The 22,357-nt window shown below is 34.1% G+C and overlaps 2 protein-coding genes across 2 annotated transcripts; both read right to left on the reverse strand.

Annotated features, from left to right (window-relative positions):
- Positions 1-1,072: 1,072 nt before the first annotated feature.
- LOC105837797 (paired amphipathic helix protein Sin3b) lies at positions 1,073-21,680 on the reverse strand. Its single transcript, XM_036286306.1, is given in 19 exon segments — positions 1,073-2,915; positions 3,096-3,231; positions 3,489-3,643; positions 12,644-12,922; positions 13,327-13,521; positions 13,597-13,766; positions 13,870-13,960; positions 13,962-14,236; positions 14,330-14,576; positions 14,690-15,164; positions 15,297-15,748; positions 15,854-16,264; positions 16,715-16,972; positions 17,065-17,299; positions 17,437-17,768; positions 17,948-18,100; positions 18,206-18,385; positions 18,492-18,769; positions 21,178-21,680. Coding segments are annotated over 18 exon segments (4,554 nt in total). The 5' UTR covers positions 18,750-18,769; positions 21,178-21,680; the 3' UTR covers positions 1,073-2,663.
- On the reverse strand, positions 20,544-21,777 carry LOC114254673 (transcription factor SOX-4-like). Its single transcript, XM_028191467.1, has 2 exons — positions 21,481-21,777; positions 20,544-20,744 (listed from the first exon to the last, which is right to left on the reverse strand). Exons 1-2 carry the CDS (start codon positions 21,775-21,777, stop codon positions 20,544-20,546), a joined length of 498 nt encoding a protein of 165 aa, XP_028047268.1.
- Between the last annotated feature and the right edge of the window lie 580 nt (positions 21,778-22,357).

The following is a 22,357-nucleotide window of genomic DNA, read 5'->3' on the forward strand; positions in this document are numbered from 1 at the left end:
GTACATTGTATTTTACTTGTTATGTAATATACAGGAAACATATTATCTATTGTTTATTTATAATTAAATATCGGTAAATCAACGATTAATTATTGTATAATTTTATCATTTTTAATACAATAAAACAAAGTTGCGAAATCCTTGCGACTTTTTGCTTTGTTCTCCTCAATATATCACATATTCCTGCAAAAGTACATTGGTTATCTCCAATCTGTATTCGAATCGCTGCATTTTGAAAAATGTTACTATAAGAATAGAATAAGTTTTTCATAATTCCACACACATACACACACACGCGCGCACGCAATCTACACCTATACGTGTTATAGAAAAAAATTGTAGACCAAAGTAGAACAATTTTTCAATATATTTTATTAATAATTTGTATTAATATATATTATGCGTGCAAAATATATCAACATTAAATTATTATCTGGAGTAGTAAAATCGTATCTGTACATTTATATTTCATATACATACTTAGAAAAATTAATTTTTTGTTTATAAAATACAGTAATATATGTAATATATAATCAGAAGTAATCAGATATTGGGAAGACCGTACTTTATATCTCATTCTCGCTTTCTCTTTCCCATTTGACAAATTAATCGACTGGAGAAATAATATAGAAAAGAAAAAATAAATAGCTATATTTGTTTAGTTTAAATTTATAATCAGAATATAGAATAAATGGGCTCTATGGTCTATCCATGGTATTTTTATTTCTTTCTTTTAGTATTTAAAGTAAATCGAATTATTTTATTTTTATCAAGACCATATTATGAATCGTCTTCAATTATCAATATAAATTATCAATTTGTTAATTTAAATTGAATATTTCATCATTTATTTTTTCACGTTCTATATCCCCCCCCCCCCACATACACACACACGCGCACGCACGCACGCACGCACGCACGCACGCACGCACGCACGCACGCACGCACACACACACACACACACACACACACACACACACACACACACACACACACACACACACACACACACACACACACACACACACACACACACACGAGAAAATGTTTCAATAAATATACAACCATAGTATTATATTACGAAAATTACGGTACGTATAATATATATTATGACTATACACATTATATTATAATTAAATATTTATCTTATATTCTTTTTTGGCTATCTTATTTGCTAAGATTTGTATCGACTGAATAATATATACTGTACAGATGCGCGTTCCGAGAGTCGACAAAAATATGACAAATAAATAGGACAAAGTCGCATCCACTAACTGTTTATCACGTATTTGTATAACGCATGATTTTTTCGTTCCCAAATATTAGCAACGCACAAACTTTTCTTGAACTTTGTTTTATTAAAAAAAAATCCTATGTGATTACGAACGTGATTACGAATAAATGTTTAATAACGTTCACTTTTTTACACTAATGCACCATTTTATTGACGATTGTTATATCTCACAGTTATTTGTAGATGATATCCTACATGTAAAAATGCGAAATCCTACATGTGAAATATGTACTATTGAAAAATTCGCATTTTATTATATTCATATTATACATAATATGCAGACATAAAAAATTGGTATGTTACATGATCGTGCGTGCGTGCGTGCGCGTGTATGTTTAGGTAAGTCAGTGACTTTCCATTTAATTTTCCCGACGCATTAACTTTCAATACGCTCGGCTCTATCGCACTGTCCAGGAACATTACCGTTTTAATATCTTCATTTGTTTTATGTTACAGAGCCTGGAAGGCAAATAAAATAAATTCTGAAGTTTTGTACATGTTTTGTACACGTTTATACATGTATATGTATACATACCTGTGTGTTCTGCGTGTACACACACACGCACACGTACGCACGTGCGCGCGAAGATGTATATATGTACAGGCTTGAAAGTGTATATGTCTAATTACAAATATTTATATATGCGTTTCATTAAAAACAAAGTTAGAAAAATTAATTAAAATTATTTCTAATTTTCCTATAAATAGCTATTGATTTGATTAGTTGACATACCTGATTAAGCTTGAATGAAATAAGCATTTGTATCTATATGTACATACTTGTTAAAATATCGAAAGCATCGAAAATAACAGAGATGCAAGGCATATTCAAATATACAGATGTCAAATGTACGAAATTTTAATCATGCGTAATACATTAGTATCAATATCGTAAAATAAACGCGAGTAAATGTTGTATAATAAAAGTAGTAGGAGACGTTGGCAAAAAATTGTCTAATATTAATACAGAGAATTCAGTGCAATAGTATTAAATCCCTCACATAACGCAATACATTATTACTCATATCATTGTGTACACACAATGTACAACCTGTGTACTTCTATACAGCCAAGAATAAAACTCTGTGCGAAAATATATAATGATATGGTATATAATGCATGGACGGCCATTGACCATTTACTCTCATCAATGTATTTGGAATCAAATTTGACTCAAATTTTCTTTGAATATCGGCATTGCCTACTCTGAACAATATTCATTAATTTGCACAAAAACTAAATTTGTATTTCAAGAGTTTCTGCCTTAAGTTTTGATCGTGCTTAAACTGATAAAAAGAAATTTTTTAACGCCGTAAACAAAACTAATTGTAGTGGACGTAGACATTTTTAAGGGAAATTTTTAATCGAATTAGACGCATGTCTCTGTCAATAAATCAGATTGTAAACGTTCTACTCGGAAACGATTGTATTGTCGATAAGGGGAACGTGCCTGATCGTTGTCCGTTATCACTCGTGTCCTATGAGGAATTAAATTTTCGTATCGTCCCATCAACCAATCTTGACATAATCGATGTTGAATATCTGTGCCGTTCTTGGATATCCACGATGCATGCCAATGATGGAACTTGGAATCTTTACGCTTCGTTACGACTGGATGACACTGTTATAAATTTAAATATTTCATATACATTTCTTCTTTTTACTAAAATCAAGCTATATCATGTCATATAGCAAGAAAGAGAAATAAATATCAAGGAAATAGGGATTGAAAAAAGAGACTACATAAATACGCAACATTTAGTAAAAAAATACAAAAGCATTAAAATAATTGTAAACATACCCGTCTAGCACGATTCATCGAGTTTTGTTTGTAAAGAAATCTGTCCTTATGGACAATAAAGAGCATGGTATAACTGTTGGGATTAAATCTACATTGCGTTTCATCGGAACTGATCATATCTGGAGTGTCATTTGATCTGTAATGAATTAATATTAATATATACTTGATAGTAATATAAATTACTTGATGTATAACTTTGATGTACAACGCTGACTTTTTGTTAACCGTGTGTGTTTTGTGTGTGTGTGTGTGTGTGTGTGTGGTGTGTGTGTGTGTGTGTGTGTGTGTGTGTGTGTGTGTGTGTGTGTGTGTGTGTGTGTGCGTGCGTGCGTGCGTGCGTGCGTGCGTGCGTGCGTGCGCGCGCTGAGTTGTATATACGTATTAAATACTTACTCTGCAACTTTGTCCGGATTAGTATTAAGCGAATATGTTTTTCCTTTCATTAATCTTGCAGCATGCTGTCGATACGATCTGATATTACGATAAAGAAAAATAGGTTTACGTCCTGTGGAGGTTCTGCTTGAGGAATTCCAAGTATTTCCGTCAATCTACAACATTCGTGATATACCATTATTCATAAGACAGTATTTTTTGAACTCAAAAATAACAATTGAATAAAATAACACATAAAATAAAACAACTTTAAAGACATTTTAAAATTATTTATTTAAAATTATTTTAAAGAACCGTAATATATGTGTGTGTGTGTGTGTGTGTGTGTGTGTGTGTGTGTGTGTGTGTGTTAAATATTCGAAACCCACATCTCTATACACGTGCAAGCTTTGTAGATAAATGCGCTATAATCGGGGGGGGAGAGGGGGGGGATCGTCTAAACAATTGATATAATAAAACAGCAAAATTTTGTGGTATATTCGTACATGTGTGCATCAAAATATATGCACATCTTTTCTTTTCATGTTTCAATATATTTTATTTAAAGTCAAACTTAAATAAACAAATAAAAAAGTATTAAATATTTCTTAAAACCGTGTAAATAAGATTCAATAAGAATAATCTTCAAAAAGGCCATTAAACTAAAAATAAAATTAGGAAAATGTAACAAATATGAATATAAAGTTCGAAAATGAATTATATTACAATTTTTATAAATTATTATTATATAGTTATGTGCGTGAGACATTAGTAGAGCCGAAACTCAATTGCTTTTTTCGATCTGATTATTACAAATTCAATTGCATTGAATCATAATTATACGGAGGGAAAAATTATGTTGGCATACACAAAAGATAGAAGAAAGATTATATATGTATAATTGAGTATTTCGATTACCGTTTTGTTACATCCTCGTATTTCTAATACAAGGGTATACTGTACATATATCACCTTTATAAAAAATTAATTCAAGAGATTTTGGTTTAAATTTTTGTTGTATCGTATAATATTGAAACTTTCATTATTGAATGAAAAATGTTACAGTCTAATATAAATCATAATTTTTATTTATTATTTTATATAAATATTACAGTATAGATTTATTTTGTAATACATTAAAAAAGGATAGGAGAGAGAGAGAGAGAGAGAGAGAGAGAGAGAGAGAGAGAGAGAGAGAGAGAGAGAGAGAGAGAGAGAGAGAGAGAGAGAGGTGTGTGTGTGGGGGGGGGTGCGCGCGCGCGCGCGCGCGCGTATAAGGGCACGTGCGTGCAAATAGAAATAAAAATAAATAAAAAAGGAAGAGAGAAAGTTGTGTCGTTTTAAAATTAATCGCCTTAATTGATAGTTTTATTAAGGCTAAATTAAAAACGAAACAAGTTTCAACTTCAAGTTTGTAATGACTTTGTCAAAATAGGGAAACGTAAAAGCACCCAAATTAATTTTTATTAAAAAATTCGTATTTTTCATTAGCAGCAATGTTACTTAAAATGCATGAATATAGTAGAAAAGAGATATATTACTTTTAACTTTCAAGAATTTATTATGTCACGTAACACAAATCCAAAAAAAAGAATAAATAGAAGAAAATAGGCTAATCAACTTTTAGTTTAATTTATAATATTACGAGTTATAAGAAAAAATAATAAAAAAGAAAATCTTCATATACAAAGATTACTTTGACTTTTCCAACTATTGCGTTTTCAGAGATAAAGTTTATCTCTGATTGGTAATAGTAACTTGATATAAAGAAATAAATATTTTAAGAATAAATTTTTAGTGGTATAAAAAAATTTCAGACAGTAATATTTAAAATGGTACGTGTATTTCAATATCTCTCTTCTATACAATATTGTTAACTATTATTACATGCATATTCTTTTTATATACACAATACAATTACATACATACAACATATATAAGACACTGCTTTCTCATCAAATATGTATGTAATATGAGAGAGAGAAAAATAAGTCTGTGTCCTGTGATATACATACATACATACGTGCGGGTATGTGTGCGTGTGTGTACATATACATATGAATGCGCGCATGTGTATGTGTGTCATATCATATACGTTAAAAATCTAAATAACCGCAACATTTCTTTTTATTTATTCGTCCTTATTGTAGGCCAATGTTTAATCAAAGAAAATACTTATAGATATCGATCGCATGCCGCAGGGATTAGTCAAGTGCGCGCGCGCGCGCGCGCTCGCGCCTAAGGCAACGTGGTGGGTGCGGACGAGTCGAAATTGCTGCGCATACGCCATTGAGAAAAGTGGTGTACATATATCGACGCCGCTGCTGCCGTCGCCGCCACCGCCGCTACTGCTGCTGCAGCAGTAGCAGCAGCAGTAGTAGTAGCAGTAGCAGACAGCGGCAGATTGTTGGGCGTAATCGCAAGGAACGGCGCAATACCGCCGCGAGTTGCCTTTGTCCGTTACTTCATATTAGACTCAGAACGCCATTTTGAACGGCGAGCGTTATTATCGCGGATGTTTCTCGCCATTTGTATCGATAATTAAAAAATTGGTGTAATTCTTTATATAAATATATTTGTACAGAATTATATATAAATGCTAACGAAATGGATTTAATCGATAAACGATGTTAAAATGATAATGAGAATGATGGCGAGAAAAAAAGCGAGAGATGTATGTAATATATATATGGAACGGGGGGGAAGAAGGGTATAAGCTTCACGATCGTCTACAATAGTCCAGCGTTCATCGCCCGTTTGCATCATCGCTTTTTCTCTTCGTATGTAAGTATGTAAGATGTTATTCGTCATTAAGAGTGCCATTGCTTAAGAGAGTTGTGAATTTTAGTCGTTCGCCTAGTTGAATCGATTGAATCTTGTATTTGCAACGAAAATAATCAATCGTAGTAACGCGAGCGCGAGCGATGCATCACAGCTTCTCATTAATATAACATTACGATGAAAATGAGTGTAAAGTATAAAATATGATAAGAAGCATTCACGTCAAAAAAGTATTCGTAAAAGCATCATAAAAAAATTGTTTACAAATTTCGAATTTATACAAATGTTACATATGCGAATATTGAACTTTGCACGAATCTTTGTTTAATCCTATGTATAATATATTAACTACGTGCAAGGTTTATCATATTACATTGTAAAACAGAGTATCTTTTTCTTCCTAACATTATAATAAAGATAGTACGATAATGGTCGATATTAGAATTTAAGTTTAATTTAATAAATTATGCAATTTTACTTTTTATCATCTTAATTCGTGTTAATCACTCTATTATATATTCTACAAATAAAAAAATTTTCTTTTCCTATCTTAAAAAAATGTTAAATCGATACTCGAAAGTCTCGAAATGGTTGCCTCTATTCCGATGCTGATTGATTCTCTCGCTGCGCTTACTTCGTGTTGCGAGAGTAAGTAGTCATTGCGATTGAATTTTGACAGCTGTCAAATTTGTATAGATGATTATCTATACAATTATTATTGTAATTTATTTTTGAAAAATAAAAAGCGCGCGTCTGTGGTGCCTGGTTTATATAAAGATATAATTGATTTACATTTTTCCTTTATATTAAAATTTAAATAAATAACTGATTAGCTTTTATTATATAGTACACACTATTTAAAATTTACATTAAATTTTAATTGATTAATAATGTTTATAAACAATGAATTAAAGAAATTATTTAAAGAGGTGTGTGTGTATGTGTGTGTGCGCGTGTTTATATGCGTGTCTTTAAGACAAAATTTTCAATATATTCTAGAAAATAAGATAACTTAATAATCATGTTCATACAAATGTAATAATCTTAATATTTATATGTGTGTGTGTGTGTGTGTGTGTGTGTGTGTGTGTGTGTGTGTGTGTGTGTGTGTACGTATGTATGTATGTATAGATAAAAATGCATACGTGCATTTTGAATTATTTAATTGCAGACATTCCAAACAAGAACGCAATGCCTAAAAGATGTCAAAAAGATTTAGGCGTCTTTCAGATAAGCGTGCTGTTTGAGTGTCGAGATTAATTTATAAAAAGAACATATGAAACTATGTGTTCTATTCGAAACTCTCTGTATGATATATGCCTAGTTGAAAAATGTATATGCTCGTATTATGTACAAAGAGCATCATTAGAAATGAAATATTAGAGATCACGATGCCGTTGTCGATATAACTTCATATCGTGCAAATTCTTCCAAGAAAAAATAATGTTGAATAAAAATAATTACATATGTGATAATAATAAAATGGGAATAAAATAAAATTAATATAAAATTGATATTGAGAGAAGCATGAGCGATAAATTGTGCCAAGTCTAGCACAAGTTGAAACAAAATCTAAGAATGTGAAACCTTTGGTGACAAAATGACAAATACTGTAGGATATTAATACTTCATACTGTCGCGTTTATCAAACATTATTACAGAATTGTGCAAAATTACAACTGACTTTCTATATACATCAATAATAATACAATGCGTATAGTATTCCTGCTTTACTATCTATATATCATTATATGTACACGTAGCAAAGTATATTGCGTATATACATGTGTTTGATGAAGGACGCAACAGTTAAGCTAAAAACACACTCAGCTCCACGCCACGGAGTATAGTCTTGTCATGTCTCGTTGACTCATTAGCTAAAACCAATGCATACTTGATTCATACAAAGGCAGAGTGTATCGTACTACAGCTGATCCTTATAGTACACTTCGGAGGTCTTGAAATGTAGCATGACACGCTATGCCCTCGTATGGAGCAAATGCGCATAAACTCTTCTAGTATGTCAGTGATGTGACGTATTCTATGATCAGTTCTCGTGTAGAAACAACACTTTTCGATTAAAATCGAATAATTAAGTATACAAGTCATACAAGTTTCGATGTTTCTCTGACATACTCATATTTTTGTCTAAGATATTACATAGGAATTTTTTATTAGCGCCTCGCTTCTTGCCGTGCAATCATCTAATCGTCCATCTTCTAAAATTTCTTTAAAAAACAGTTAGACCTCCACATTTGTTCTTGAAAAATCAACAAAATGATGTAAAACATGTAGCCGTATTGGCTATTACGTTTAATAATGGCGTAGAAATAATGTGTCGAGATAAATCGATGAATGAAGTATGTATGTGTGTGCACGTGCGTGTGTGTCTATGTTTCTTTTTCAAAGGCCTTACTATTACATTTCTCAATACAATAGTAAAAATTAGTTAAGTATGAAATTTAATCATTAACTATTTTACTATTAGCTATTCTAAATTGTATACATATCCAAATGTATTTACAATTTTGTATTAAGTCACATATTTACATTCTTCAAAATTTAATATTTTTACATTAAAATTAATATATTATGTTCTGGTGTAACATATGAAGAAAATAACACGGAAATTAAAAAAATTGAATGTTAAATGTTATGATATAAATTAATATTTTTTACTCATATATAATATATATACAAAAGATTCTTACTTATTGAATAGATGCCTTTCTTTCAGATAACATGTATGTATTTTATATCTAAATAATAGTTATATACCTAAAAAAAACAAACTTTGATTTGTGTGTGTGTGGGGGGGGGGGGGGAAGAGGAGCAAAGGAATTAAATTGCAACGAGCACAAAATGTTAATTATATATATATATATATATATATATATATATATATATATACACACATATACACAAGGTGTCCCAAAACATGTGGGTCAACACTCGTAAAAAGATCGAAAGAATCGAGATGAACATAAAAGTCCAATATTGTCTTGGGTTAGGTCGACCAATAATCGAGATATTAATGTATGGAATCTGCAAATAGTCTAATTAATTTTTATCGTAATTGTAAACAGTAAATTAATAAAAGCTTATCATACATTCACGATTTTTTCTTCCGTGTTATGGCTCGAGCGGATTAAGCTCTTCCCTCGGTGCGTTCTCACTCGCATAATTTGAAAAATTAATACCTCGATTATTGGTGGACCTAACCCAAGATCTAACCCAAGACAATATTGGACTTTCATGTTCAACTTGATCCCTTCTATCTTTTTACGAGCGTTGACTCACATGTTTTGGGACACCCTGTGTGTGTGTGTGTGTGTGTGTGTGTGTGTGTGTGTGTGTGTGTGTGTGTGTGTGTGTGTGTGTGTGTGCATATATATATATATATATATATATATATATATATATATATATATATATATATACACACACAATTAATATGTTGTGCTCGTTGTAATTTATATATATATATAGTATATTCTGTAATACATTTAACCAGTAAAAGATAAGGAACTTTTTTAATTAAAATCCTTGACATTTTTGTTACAAAGTTTTTAGAGTCGCTGATTACAAATCTATTATCAGAATTCCAAACTACAAAATAGCATATCCATTATGGTAGACAAAAATGATAGATTTTAGTAATTTCAAAACTTTATCTATAATTGTTTTTCACGTATGATTCAAATTTGCAATTACTTTAAAATGGAAAATCAAAATGAAAAAAATAAAAAACAAGAAAAAGTCGAATCACTATGTCCCCGTCGTAACTGGTTTTAACTGAGAGCAATTTTTTTGTTGGAATGATAACACATGGAAAGATGTAGTTTTATCATTTATTATTTTTATCTATCGTATTGGATCCGCCATGTTGAATTTTAAAATTCCAATGGTAGATTCATAACGAATAATCCTAAAAACCCATAAGGATAAGGTTTTAAAAGCGATTGAAAAATATCCTTGCTCGCCATTTTTCTCCGCCATATTAAATCCGTCATTAAATTTTGAAAATTTGATAAGTTAATCAATAACTCAGAAAAAATCCCTGACAAAAACGAGGCTTTGAAATAATTAATTAAAAAGCATAAAAATACACTACTTTTATTTATTTATTAGATCCGCCACTTTGTATTCTAAAAATCTGATAGCAGATTCGTGATAAGTGACCTCAAAAACCTCTAGATAATATTCGTTGTCTCTAAAGATTCTTCTCAAGAATCTTTAGAGATTTTCTTCTTAAATAGTTTCAAATTGAAGTAATGACGCCATATGGTAGCGCCCCGTCTTTTACTGTTAAATATATTAACTAAGATTAATAAAAATATTATAATTATTATATAACTTTTTCATTTTATAAAAATCGTTATACACTGTCGTAATCTGTCTTTTACTAGAATATATTGTGTTGACAAAAATTAAACTCATTTCTATTATTTAAACTAATTCAAAATCTATTTCCTCATATTAAAGAAGTATAAGTGTAATACGAGCCATCACCATTTTATCGAAATTACACATTAATTACCTAATAACTTGAAAAATTAAGTATTTGAAGCAAATTTCACCTTTTCTGCCAAATTAAAACATATGCAATGTATTATTAAAGAATATTTTACGATAAACAGTAATATTATTCTTTTTACTAAAATCTTCATTAATATTAACGTAGAAATATTTTATTTTATTACAAAACGTTCCTGACAATCAATATTTTAATATGTGTATTTGTATAGCTATGGTTCTAACTTTTTACGAAATAAGGAAACATAAATGTGATAAGATGCGCGTGCGTGTGTCATGAATATTAAATATATACATTTAATTTTTTCATGGCATATTAGAATGTTAGAAGAAGGAACACATTTAATCTAAAAAAAAGGCATCTAAATTGTGCATTTAATTATTAATTTATATATATTATGGCACTATTAGGATGACTTTGTAAAATTTATGTCAGTTTTTCCCTTACATTTAATACAATTTTCATTATTATTTTACAATTGGTCATCTCATTATGTTACCTCACAACTGTATTGATTCTTCACAACACTCATCATTAAGTAAATGCATTTTAAATGAAATTTTCTATATTTATTCCAGCGAGTCAATTAACATCATTATTATATAACAGATGTGAAAAAATTCCGATTTCAACTAAAAGTAAAGGAAAGTTGATTATTTTTAAACATGGTAACAAACAATTAAATGACGGAATTACTGTGAATTTACGCAAAATACTTTTTCATCTTCATTTAAAAAAAAAAGCATATTTCTAAACATTACATAAATATAGAATATATAAAACTAAAATTTACTTTAAATATTAAAGATAAATATAGTATAATTTCAAAGTTATAAGTTAATTTTTTTAGATTTCACACGAGAAAGAAGATATTATATAACACGAGCTAAAAATAAAATTTAAAAGAAAAAAAATAACAAAAATTAAAAACTTGTTTATATAATTTAATATTTACAATATTTAATTAAAAGAAAAATTATCTTTTAACTTTGTTTTTTTCATTTCTTCAATAAATTCGTATCTCTATCATTTTTATTTATAATATAACATTGATTGAAAACATGTATAAAAAATCTAATAATACGTTAATAGTATTAATAAAAAATGTTAATATTAATAGTACTCGCGATATTCTTTGCATGTCGTGAATAATTCAAATTTGAATTAAAAAGAATTTGCATTTATAAAAAGAGCTATAATGACGCGCCTTTCAAAAAAGAAAATTTCATGTAATTTGCAATATCATACAGATATAATTATGACTGAAGAAAGTTTTGTGAGTTTTATCTTATAAATTTCCAATTATTATAAAATGTAATAAGGATGTGAACTTTTTTCGTATGTGTATGGAAAAAATTGGACAATTATATAGAAATTTGATGATCGACATTTGATGATGGGAATAACACCGACATTGTACGCGATACACTAAATAATCCAGCAAAGTATATGCATCTAATTATCCTGCCTCATAGATTAACACGATTATTTCATAGAATCTGTTAAGTGTGTATATATACAAGTACGGTGTGTGTGCGTGCGTGTGTGTGTGTGTGTGTGTGTGCGCGCGCGCGCGCACACACAGATGCACTTTAAAGAAATTTTTCACAAAAATTACTTCCCCCCTCTTCCTACAAAAACGTCTTAATTTATTTTACTAATTCACAAGTAAATTCTACTTCTGGTATGTAGATAAAAGTTTCATGAAATCTTTAGGATAGTCATCGTTGTATGCTAAATAAAAATGACGAAGTACAAGTGTACATTTTAATCACAGATGTCAAGATGTCAATTACGCGAATGAATGTTAAGTTGAATATGTTGGCAATGATTATGAAAAGGTTTTTGGATCCTATACCTTCTTGCTAATGTCAGTGTTCTTGCGTTTTCTGCCCCTTCCCCCCCTTGCTGCCTGGTCGCTACTCACAGGATGATTGGTCGACTGCTCATTCTCTGTTAAGGCAGGAGTGTCTTTTGGGCTAGTTTGATCAGCTGGTGTAGAAAATCTCTCAACGTACGTCGACCATTTTTCAGAAACTGTAACAGCTTCTCTTTCTCTTTCCCTACAGCCATTATCCACCGTTTCGTCGCCTTCTGTGTCTAACAACTCCATCGTCATTTTACAATCCTTTTTATACTGAAATAAAAAAATAGTTTAAAACCTTGTGAAATTTAATCTAAATATATACGATTATTTAATGAAGACCGTTATTATCATTCATCAATTTTAAGGATTTATTTTCTTATTATAATCTATAATGTATTATAATTATATATAATACACACTGTGCTGTTAAGATATTTGTAAACTTTAATACATTTCTTGTCCCTATTATTTGTTTTATCAAATTCGCGTAAAAAGAAAATAAAATTTAGTCAAATATTTTAGAAACATTCGTATATTCTTTATAAATGGCTTTATAAATTCTTTATAAAAGTATGTCTAGATATGTGATGTAATTTTATTTACAATTTTATTAACAATAACAGTAATTACTATTATCTTAGTAACTAATTGAAATATTTTTAAAAGTTACTCACTATGTATATTTTGAAACAGTTTTCATCTGCCATTACTTTTTCTGCTTTACGTTGATATGACAATTCAGCACTTAATCTTATGTACGCTGTGGCACATAACCCACCGGCTCCGCTACTTTCTTTAGATTGCCGTTGCTCCCTTTGGAATAGGTCCATACATTGTTGACAAACGGAATCTGAGACTAGGTGCTGCAACTGTCAGGAATATATAATTTTGTATGTCCGTTCTTTTCTGTGATATCATTTAAAAGGGAAAGAAAATTTACTTACTTGCCTAACGGCATAATTAACGACCTTGTCAAGAGTAAAGGCAATGTAAGCATGTATACCAAACATTTCTCGCAACGTGTCTTCGTACGCCGTGCTTTCCATATTTCCATCGAGAACATTTTTAACCATATCCAAAAAGGCAGGATAATAATCTTCAATTTCAATTTCACCTATCATATATGATTTAATGAATGTGATGGGATTAATAACGCAATGCGCGATAACCAATTGCCAATATAATTGTATCTATGTGGCAAGTTATGAATTACTTACTTTTTGGTTTTAATCTTAAAGCGACCGCTGTACTTTCCTTGCGTTGCTGTTTATACTTGGATTCCTCTTCGGCAAGAGCAATCGCTTCGGTCATACATTTTCGTTAATCTCTCACAAAGTATATGATGTAATCTCAGAAAGAGATACCAATTATTACTACCCATGAAAAGTGTATACGCTTCCTCGGGATCACTCGAGAGAGCATGTATGGGTACTTTGACGTCAGGTTCACTCTTGATGGTAACGGAAGATGTATTTGGTGACGCAGAAGCCTTACTTCTATTAGCTTGTAAACCACTTAATGACGAAGTAGTTGTCGCGGATTGAGAATTGTTACACGTTGCCACATTTATATCGTCCTTCTCATCTGTAGCGGAACAAAAGCCGGAAAATGTAATTTCGGAAATACATTTATCTTTACAAGATAACAATTAATAATAAAATAAAGAAAAAAAAGTACCATCTTCATCTCTTTCGTCATCGCTGAGTTCTTGTCGGGGATGGAAAAAAAGATCAGGTATAAAATGTTTCAATAAAAGTTTTATCCGTTGTTTGTCTTCTTTATGAACAGCGGTTTGCCGTTTCACGTGATGGATCAAGAGATTAGCAGCATCATCCAAGACAGATTTGTCTTTATAAGGTAAAACAAGGTGTGGGCCGCTATTTCCTTGACCATCGCCATTACCGTCGTCACCCTGTTCGTGTCTCTGTATGATAGATGCATCAATATGTTAATAAACAGTTCATAAAACAGGAAAAGAAAAGGAAAAAAAAAACAGGCAAGTGAGGAAAGGTCTAAAATTGAAACACATGTACCAACCTCGTCGTACAACGTTTCGATTTCATTGAACAGACTCTTAGATCTCAACGCTTTTACATCATTCTGTTTAAAATTAATTCCTTGATGATCCAAAGATTTCAAATAGTACTTTTCATTTTGTTCTCTCCAGATTTTATTAAATCCCTTTTGCGCTTCCCGCCATTCCTCTTCCTTAGCCTTTAATCGGCGGAGTACAACAGGCACAGCTACTGCAGGATTTCTTTTCAGACCCTCTATGATATCAGGAGCCTTATCGCCGTATATCCTTCTTATTGCACGTTGATGAATCGTAGGGGAACAACCACCCATACAGTCGTCGAGCTTAAATTTCTGTATCTCCTCTTGAGTCATCCTGGTGATTTTCTTATAAACTCCCTCGAGCACTCTAATTGTTGATGCGTTAGTTTCTATAACGACGTCCAATTCAAAACGTTCATCCTCGCATCGATATATGGACTCTTCGTATTGTGTTTTCCTGGGCAAACCAACCATACACATGTATCTCATAATTACTAATGATAATGATAAATTATTTTTTATGAGAGAACATTCGGGATGTTTTAGTGTAAGGTGTACTTTTAGAAACGAAATGAAAATGATCAATTACCTCGACGTTACAAATGTGCTGTCTTCTGACCAAGTTGGAAACGAAACCCAAGTATCGTTAAGGACTTCCTTACACAATTGCGTTCTACCACTACATTTTGGCTGAACGTACGATTTTGGCAATGCGCAATATGACGCCCCCAATCGCTTGCACGCTGTATAATCAATTTCTATCGCCAAATCACCTTGCGGTCGTTCTTGATGGCTGCGTACAATGCTGTTTGGGAAAGTTTCCACTCCTATGGCATTTCCTGCATTTGTCACCGTAGTGTTGGACGAATCAGATAAGTAACCGAGAAAATCTTTGAACCAACGTAACAACTCGGGGAAACGGCCGAGAAATGGTGTTACCAGCTGAATCAGCTCCGACTTGGATATTATCTCCTGATTGAAAAGCACTAAACATCGAAGGAAGTTTTCGTAGACGTCTTGCGATCTGAGCGCCTTTCGAACCTAAGACAAGGAAAAATACACGCACTCACATACATTCTTGTCAAGAAAACGTGCTTGCAATTAAGTAAGATATGGAAATTGTGACCGGTAATACTTGTCGCTCACCTTATCAAAGAAAGCATAGTCGTTTAGGGTACCGTATTTACCAGCTTCCGCAATGGAAATATCACGCATTGTAGCCACTTTATGTTTTTTCGATGGTGGTGGTCCATGTTGTATATGATGAGAATTTCCCGCAGAAGTTGCTGAAGTTGAGAATGATGGACTCCTTTTCAACTGTCCTGTACTATGCCCGCATTTCTGACCACTACTGATATCTCTTATGTTCGATCTATCCCGCTCTCGTTCTCGTTCTCGTTCTCTATGATCTCGATTGTCGCGTTCCAATCCAGTCGTACCGCTGGCTTCTCGAAGATCTCTCGATATAGTACCAGAATTATTATAAGGTGTTTTAAGGTGTCCAATTGGTTTCTTGACAATCGTCGTATGATCGTTAACCGATGTCGTCTTATTAGTCTAAAACATGTCAGATTAATAAGAATCAAAGCTATTTTCTTTCATCCAATAAAAAATAGTTTTCTCAGTAATTTAAAAAATGTGAGCAAAAAGGAAAAAAAAAATTAGCTTTTTTGCTTGTGTACAAATATGAAGATTGAGAAAATATGAGAATTACAAATGAGAAAACATAATATTACAACAGACTTATAATAGAGAAAAGATACGCGTTCTATGAACATTATCTTTCTATTTGTGTTTTCTTCCTCTCTCATGTACGTTCCGTTATCAAATTAAAAAGTGTGTATATTTCCATGTATATATTTTTACAGATATTTGTGCGTGCGCACTTTAAGTTCTAAATGTAATATTATATTACTTTAGAACAGTTTCTTAGATTGTAATTTTCAGCAAAATGTAAAATTCTATTCCATCGTCTCGTCCTACTACTGTAAATAAGCGTCAACTCACCAACGAACTTTGTTGGTTAGTAGCATCTGGCAAAAATTGTCCAAACTCAGCAAGCAAATCTTCTTGATTTTCAAATAATTTCGCAACTTGGCTATAAACTTCCGCTTCCGTCAAGTGTTTTCCACCTGTCCCACCTGTCGCACTGGAACTTGTACCTCCCATATGGCCAGATTCTTTTAAATTTCGTTGTTCTTTCTGATAGGTATGCAATATTTCTAAGAAACGTTTGTATTTGTCTGGTTGACCTTGGAACCGATTCTAAAAATAACAATTTTATATACATTTCATCAGCTTTATTGTTTTAATTTGTATTAATGTTTCTTGTATAATTCTTTTCTCGCTAATCTTACCTTTATTTTATTGACATAATTAATTGCATGATTAAATTCAACCGGTTGACTTTGTTGCGTTTGCCCACCAGTTGATACACCATCCGCTTGACTTAAAGCTTGACTGACAGCTTGAGCTTGTGCAGTGCTAACATGTGAATTATTATACACTGATACTGGCGGTGGTGAAGGCGCGTGAACAGTCAAGCTGTTAGTCGTAATACTGTTTGCCAAAGTGTGATGTATGTTGCCTGACCTAAGAACAATCGATGTAATCGATATAGGCATCGCATCTTTTGTTTTCACACTAATTTCATAATTTATTTAATTTTTTATTTAATTTAATAATAGAGATATGGAGATATACATAAATTTTTCTAGCAAAATGCTTACCCTGGCATTATTTGTAATACAGGAGGTGCTTTCGCAGGCTGCATGGGTGGACTAGCTACAGGAGGTGAACCAACATTCACTGTACAATGGTGCTGCGACAATGTAGCAGTATGCGTTGCCGTCGGACTGGGCATACTGACTGATACTTGAAAAGCATATCCTTGCTCATTTGCTTGTACTTCTATTTTGTAGCCTGGTGGGAGAAATGTATTGAAACCGACGATGAGTTCAGGATGTCCTTTGAAGAGGTGACTCACTCGGGTTATAACGCCCGGAGTATCTATACTTTGAGATTTAAATTCTTTCATAATATCTAAAAAGTCATTATACACCTATAAATAAAAAGCTTTGTGTTAATCCAATGAAAAATATTAGGCATATCTTCTTTATTCATCCACTTCGCAATGTTTCTCAAAATTACAATTAATATAATTAATTTTGTATAATAATATATACACACAAATAGAATCTTTTACACATTTATTCTTATTTAATTCTTTCTTGTTCTTACCTGGGGTTGATCGCTAAATTTATATTTTACTTGATCCAAATAAGATAATGCATCTTCCACTTTTAATCTCTGAAATTGTTGAGATCCACTTCCTCCTCCTAGATTAGAGCCAGGTGGAGTGGAAGCTAATGGTGTTACATTACCAGAATGCACCTACAACGACAGTAATTTAATGTTTAAAAGCTTGTTATGATTGCTTAGAAGTGCTTAATAGGCATGTTTAGTTTGTGCGCGTACGAAAAAATAGATAATGCAAACCTTATGCCTTATTGTCGATTGCTGTTGCGTGTGAACTTGATTTTGTGATCCTGATGTAGGTTGTTGGGAAGTCATCGTATGACTATTACCACCACCTATTCCACTATGCAAATTACCACTAGTACTTATATTACTACTGCTACATGTAGAACCGAGTCCTCCCGCAGAGCCACTCGCCTGCTGTGTATACATGACATTTATAATGTATTACGATTATTATGCCAAATATCTGTATTTTTATTATACACACATTTGTATTTTTATATTATTATCATGACGCATTTACCTTGATGGGAGATGGTGCTGCAGTTGGCACAACAATTGCTCCAGTGTATTGTTGTTGAGCTTGGGCAGTACCAAACTGTATACTCCCTGGCATTTCTTTCGAAGTAACAGATCGAACTGCTTGACCAGGTACAACAACACCTATTCCACTGCTGGGATGATAATCCAAACTACCACCTCCACTTCCTAAACTTGCAGCACTCACAGAGTGCTTTGCTGATGGTGATGCTATGTCGTCTAGTCCACGAACACGTTTCATCGCAAATCACATTGGAGATGCTGAAATAAAAACAATTTCACAAGAGATTTATTCTATGTCTTTCTCCACTTTGTAATTTAACAAATCACTAGTTACTAGAAAGCACTGTATGCATTTCATATATAAGTGTAAGATATGCTAGGCATGGTTTATTTGTAACAAGAATTTGGCTAGCACATGGCAAAATGTGAATGTCTTATCTTTTAAGGTTAGACTTTTTATAAATATAAAAATGGTAAGCTGTAAAATAACATGTATATTAACACAAATAATATGATATAAATAATAGTATAAATAACACTAAAAATATGTTGTTTAAGAAATGGATCTTTATCAATAAAAATTGATATTGAATTATTTTTAAAAGATTAATTTACATTTATATCTCTGGTAAATTATATTTATTTTGAATTATAAATGTAAATAAGAGGCAGAAGATCTCTGGAACAGTCTGGAAAATGTCTGGATATTTCAATATCGATAGTACCAAATATTTAAGTATACTTATATTTATGTAAATATACATTCATATGATTAAAAGATGTTGACTAGGACATAACACATTAATAATGCGAAAGCATGTACTTGAAATAGAGATAACAAAGATACATATTCACACGTGTTTGTGTGTGTGTGTGTGTGTATCTCATGTTTATTATTTAATAATTTTATATATCGAAAACTTCTGAAAAAATGATTTAATCATACATGTAAAAGTCTACTTGAATTCTTTTAACAGTTTATACATTTTCGAAATTTAAATAAACTTGTGATTAGAAAAACATTTTACATGAATGTCAAGAGACACAAAAAAAATGTATGAAAAGTACACGTCGACTTAGGTTATATGAAAGATTTCGACATTCCTTGAAATAAAAAAAAAATTATTCCTGGGTTTCATCAAACAATTTCACAGTCGCTTCAAGTTCAGGTAAACACATGCAAAAGTACGTTTTTATTACGACATAAACGGCAACATTTTTTAATAAAACTAGAGTGAGTTTATTACGTTTCGGAGCAACACGAAAGTCTCGAGACACAAGCACGTTATAAAAATAAATTATAAACTTGTGCTAGTCACTAGAGATAGAGATAGAGACAGAGACAGAGACAGAGACAGAGAGAGAGAGAGAGAGAGAGAGAGAGAGAGAGAGAGAGAGAGAGAGAGAGAGAGAGAGAGAGAGAGAGAGAGAGAGGGGAGGGGGCGGAAATAGACCCGATCGAGTTCTGTTACCAAGTTTTTAACGCGGTATCGCACGCGGTATGCAGAAAAACTCATGGAACACGCGACGAAGATGAGGAACGCGCAGATAAACATCCCGGATGTTGCAATCGCGGATGAGCGGGCAGGCGTCTCTCGGTTTCCTTCTCAGACATTCTCTTTCTCCGTACGTACAAATTTCCATCTGAAAAAAACACGAACCGCGTCCCTATCTCCCTATCTCGTATAAATGGAAGGATGTGAGCAGTGACGGTAATGCCGCGAGATACGTCCCTTAGTTGTCGTCGCGAGTCGTGCACTGGCGTCGCCGACTCGACTGACTCCCCAAAACTCAATCGCGTTGAGAACCGGGTTGAATTCCTGCTGCGTATGCACGCGCGAATCTGATGCCGATACAGTACTCAATCCGTACTCTATTCTCCTGTCGATTGCTTCGACCTGTGTCTAGGACGCCGCAGGTTTCCAAACACTCTAGCCGGCCCCTCGTACGTTACGCAATATTCTACGCAAATACATAACGCATTCCCGGAGCAGACTCGGCGACAAGTAACGTACGTCCGCGCCGCGTGCGGTCACTTCCTCCGCGAAGCGCCACCGCCACCGACGCCGTCACCATCACCGTCACCGTCACTACTACCACCACAACCACAACCACCACCACCACTACCACCACCACCGTCGCCGCCGTCGCTGCCGCCGTGCCGCTGCCGCCGACGCCGCCAAAGGAGGTACCTTTGACTCGTAACACCCTTGGTACGTATCACCAGTCGTTTCTTTCCTCACGGTTGAGCCTCTCGACAAAATATAACTCTTATAAACAGAATTTTTTTTTCTCTTTCTCTGCTTTTTCCCTTCTTTCTCTTTCTCTCTCGTCGTTGCTATCTCTCTGTTTCTCTTCCGTTCGCGTTCGCGCGCTCGCTCCGTTACATACACATACGCACCGTACTCACAGCACCATGCGCGCGCGCACTACCTCCCTCCTGCCATCCTCTCCTTCACACGCACGCACACACACGGCACGTACACACACGCGCGCGCGTGCGCGCAGAGAGAGAGAGAACACACACACACACGCACGCACGCGCGCGCACGCACACAACCACGCACGCACGCACGCACGCACGCGCGCGCACACACACACACACACACACACACACACACACTCTCTCTCTCTCTCTCTCCCCCTCCCTCTTCCCGCTCTCTTACTTTCTCACTGTTTCTCCTCATATACTTGGATCCTCCTTCGCACAATTGCTGCGTGTTCCACACCTATCTTCCTCTTTCGCTTTCTCGCTCTCTTGCTCGATTCGTTGTTTTTTCACGACCAAAAAATCGACAAAGCCTTAACGGGCCGGTTGGTCCGGTTGCCCGTAGGAATTCACTATATTCTTGCTTCCACGAATACGCGCGCGCGCGAGATTACTTCTCAGCAACGGCGAAATCTCGTAGTGTGGGTAAACAAACGCAAAGTAACGTACATCTTTTGTGTAAGCGAGAGACACGCGTTACATCGGACTCGTTGGATTCACCGCACTTTTCTAAAAGACGCGTATGTAAAGCTGCCGAACCGCGCACTCGTACTCCTTCCGTGGTACAAGGCAAACTATTGGATTTTGTGATGGCAAACAAGGAACCGACTGGTCGCGTAGCGGGACGAAAGGCGATAGTGGGAGGGGGAAAAGGTACTGCGCAGGAGCGTACTGGCGCGGCCAGCGGCGTCTCTACTCTCCGACTCTCTGTTACCAACCACTTGGGTGCTACTCCGCCGCTACCGGCTGGCGCCTCCCACGACGACGACGCCGCCATCCGTCGTCTGATCCGTCGTCCGTCAAGCAAGTCCATGGAATCTTCTCCTTCAGGTCCTATGGATCTGAGCGAATTGGAAATTATTTGGCTTTCCAGACCAAGAAGGGCTGCTATTCCGTATACGATTCCCGATAGTTGTCGGTTCGATAAGTGTCGTTGCGCACGTATTTTGATATGTGAAAATACGCGCAACGACAGTTATCGAACCGACAACTATCGATAACCGTGTATGGAATAACGGCCTAAACTCCGTGCGTGCGCGTACACGCTCGTCATCGACAAATGCCTCGAACGACATCGCGTTGCAGAGCGTGATTTCTCTCTCTCTCTCTCTCTCTCTCTCTCTCTCTCTCTCTCTCCCCCCTCCTCCTCCTCTTTCACTCTCTCCCTCCCTTTCTCTCTCTGCCCTTCTATCTTGCGCGCGCGTTTACTCGAGCGAGTCTCGCGATGAAAGCGAAGAAATCGATTGGAGCAGTGATAGAAAATGATCTAGCTGTTCGATTCGCGCACGTCTAGCAACATAGTTTTTTTATATGAATATACTGTGTGTGTGTGTGTGTGTGTGTGTGTGTGTGTGTGT

Source organism: Monomorium pharaonis, chromosome 4, assembly GCF_013373865.1.
Source record: "Monomorium pharaonis isolate MP-MQ-018 chromosome 4, ASM1337386v2, whole genome shotgun sequence".
Taxonomy (NCBI): domain Eukaryota; kingdom Metazoa; phylum Arthropoda; class Insecta; order Hymenoptera; family Formicidae; genus Monomorium; species Monomorium pharaonis.